The sequence below is a fragment of the Nothoprocta perdicaria genome, unplaced genomic scaffold (genome assembly GCF_003342845.1).
Source record: "Nothoprocta perdicaria isolate Ctin4 unplaced genomic scaffold, notPer1 scaffold_1697, whole genome shotgun sequence".
In the NCBI taxonomy this organism is placed as follows: domain Eukaryota; kingdom Metazoa; phylum Chordata; class Aves; order Tinamiformes; family Tinamidae; genus Nothoprocta; species Nothoprocta perdicaria.
This window is the reverse complement of record NW_020454868.1, coordinates 163-1,435: the sequence shown is the minus strand read 5'-3', so window position 1 is coordinate 1,435 and position 1,273 is coordinate 163. Positions and strand designations below refer to the sequence as shown.

The 1,273-nt window shown below is 63.4% G+C and overlaps 1 protein-coding gene across 1 annotated transcript; it reads left to right on the top strand.

The window, feature by feature from the left end:
* Positions 1-11: 11 nt before the first annotated feature.
* Positions 12-400, top strand: LOC112944464 (ADP-ribosylation factor-like protein 2; the record flags this gene model as incomplete). The annotated part of the gene is made up of 2 exons (XM_026035905.1): positions 12-110; positions 248-400. Coding segments are annotated over 2 exons (234 nt in total), but the record flags the coding sequence as incomplete, so codon positions are not given.
* Between the last annotated feature and the right edge of the window lie 873 nt (positions 401-1,273).

The following is a 1,273-nucleotide window of genomic DNA, read 5'->3' as shown; positions in this document are numbered from 1 at the left end:
CGGGGTCCGGGCCGCTCTTCCTCCCGCAGCGCTTGGCCGGCGCCACCCTCCTCATCCTCGCCAACAAGCAGGACCTGCCGGGGGCCCTGTCGGCCGAGGCCATCCGCGAGGTGAGGCCGGACGCCTGGGCCCTTTCCGTGGGTGCCACAAAGTCCCCCAAACGCCCGGGGCTCCCTCAGTGGGTGCCTGGGGGGTTGGGGGGCAGCCTCCCCCCCCGGCTCCCCTCCCGGACGCCTGGGCCCCGCAGGCGCTGCAGCTGGACAGCATCCGCAGCCACCGCTGGCGCATCGTGGGCTGCAGCGCCGTCACCGGCCACAACCTGCTGGCCGCCATCGACTGGCTGCTCGACGACATCGCCGCCCGCGTCTTCACGGCCGAGTGACCCCCGCCCCCGGACGCCGGGGCCCCCGCGTGTCCCCAGAGGAGGGGGTGAATAAACCTTCCCCCCCACACCGCAATCGAGTCCTTCTTGTGTCCTCGGACCCCCCAAAAGAGCCCCAAATGCCTTCCCCCACGGGGCCCCCGATTTTTGCGCGGCTCTTTGTAAGTAGCATTACGGTAGCAGAAAGACTCGGGGGTTTGGGGAGGGGGTCTGTATTAGCAGCATTACGGGGCCACCTGAGGGCTTTTTAGCAGCTCTTTTTAAGTAGCATTACGGTAGCAGAAGGGGCTGGTGGAGAGTGCCCGGCTATTAGGCACCCTGTGGTAGTCCCTGGCTCGTGTTTTGGTGCGCATTCATAGCACCATTACGGTAGAGCGGCGCTTTTGTGCGTGCGCTTTATTACAGTCTTTACGGTTACAGTAGGGTGAGGGTGCTAACGTAAAGCACCTAATAGAGGGGCACAAAGAAGCTGGACTGTGCAAGCACCCTAAACTCCATAATAGAAGTACCCCCCTAAAAACAGACTGGGAGCTGTAAATACCCTAATAGAGCCGCCCTGGGAAATGAAGCAAGTGCTGTAAGTATACTAATAGAGCACCCCAGGAAAAAACAGGCTTTGCACAATTGAGGGGAGGGGATGTTGCTGAAATCGCCCCATGGGCCCTCGTCCTGCCCCCCCCCCAAGGACCCCCACCCCGTGCGTCTGGCCCTGTTGGGTCAGCGCTTTAATGGGGGCTCTTTTGGGGACATTTGGGGCAGTTTTGGGGACAGTGGGGGGGTGTCAGCACTGGGCCACTCTGGAGCCCCCCCTGCCCGGGGGGTCCCTGAAGGCCGGGGGGGGCAGCGGGGGGCCGGGCCCTTCGTCATCGTCTTCGTCRTCATCCTCCTCCT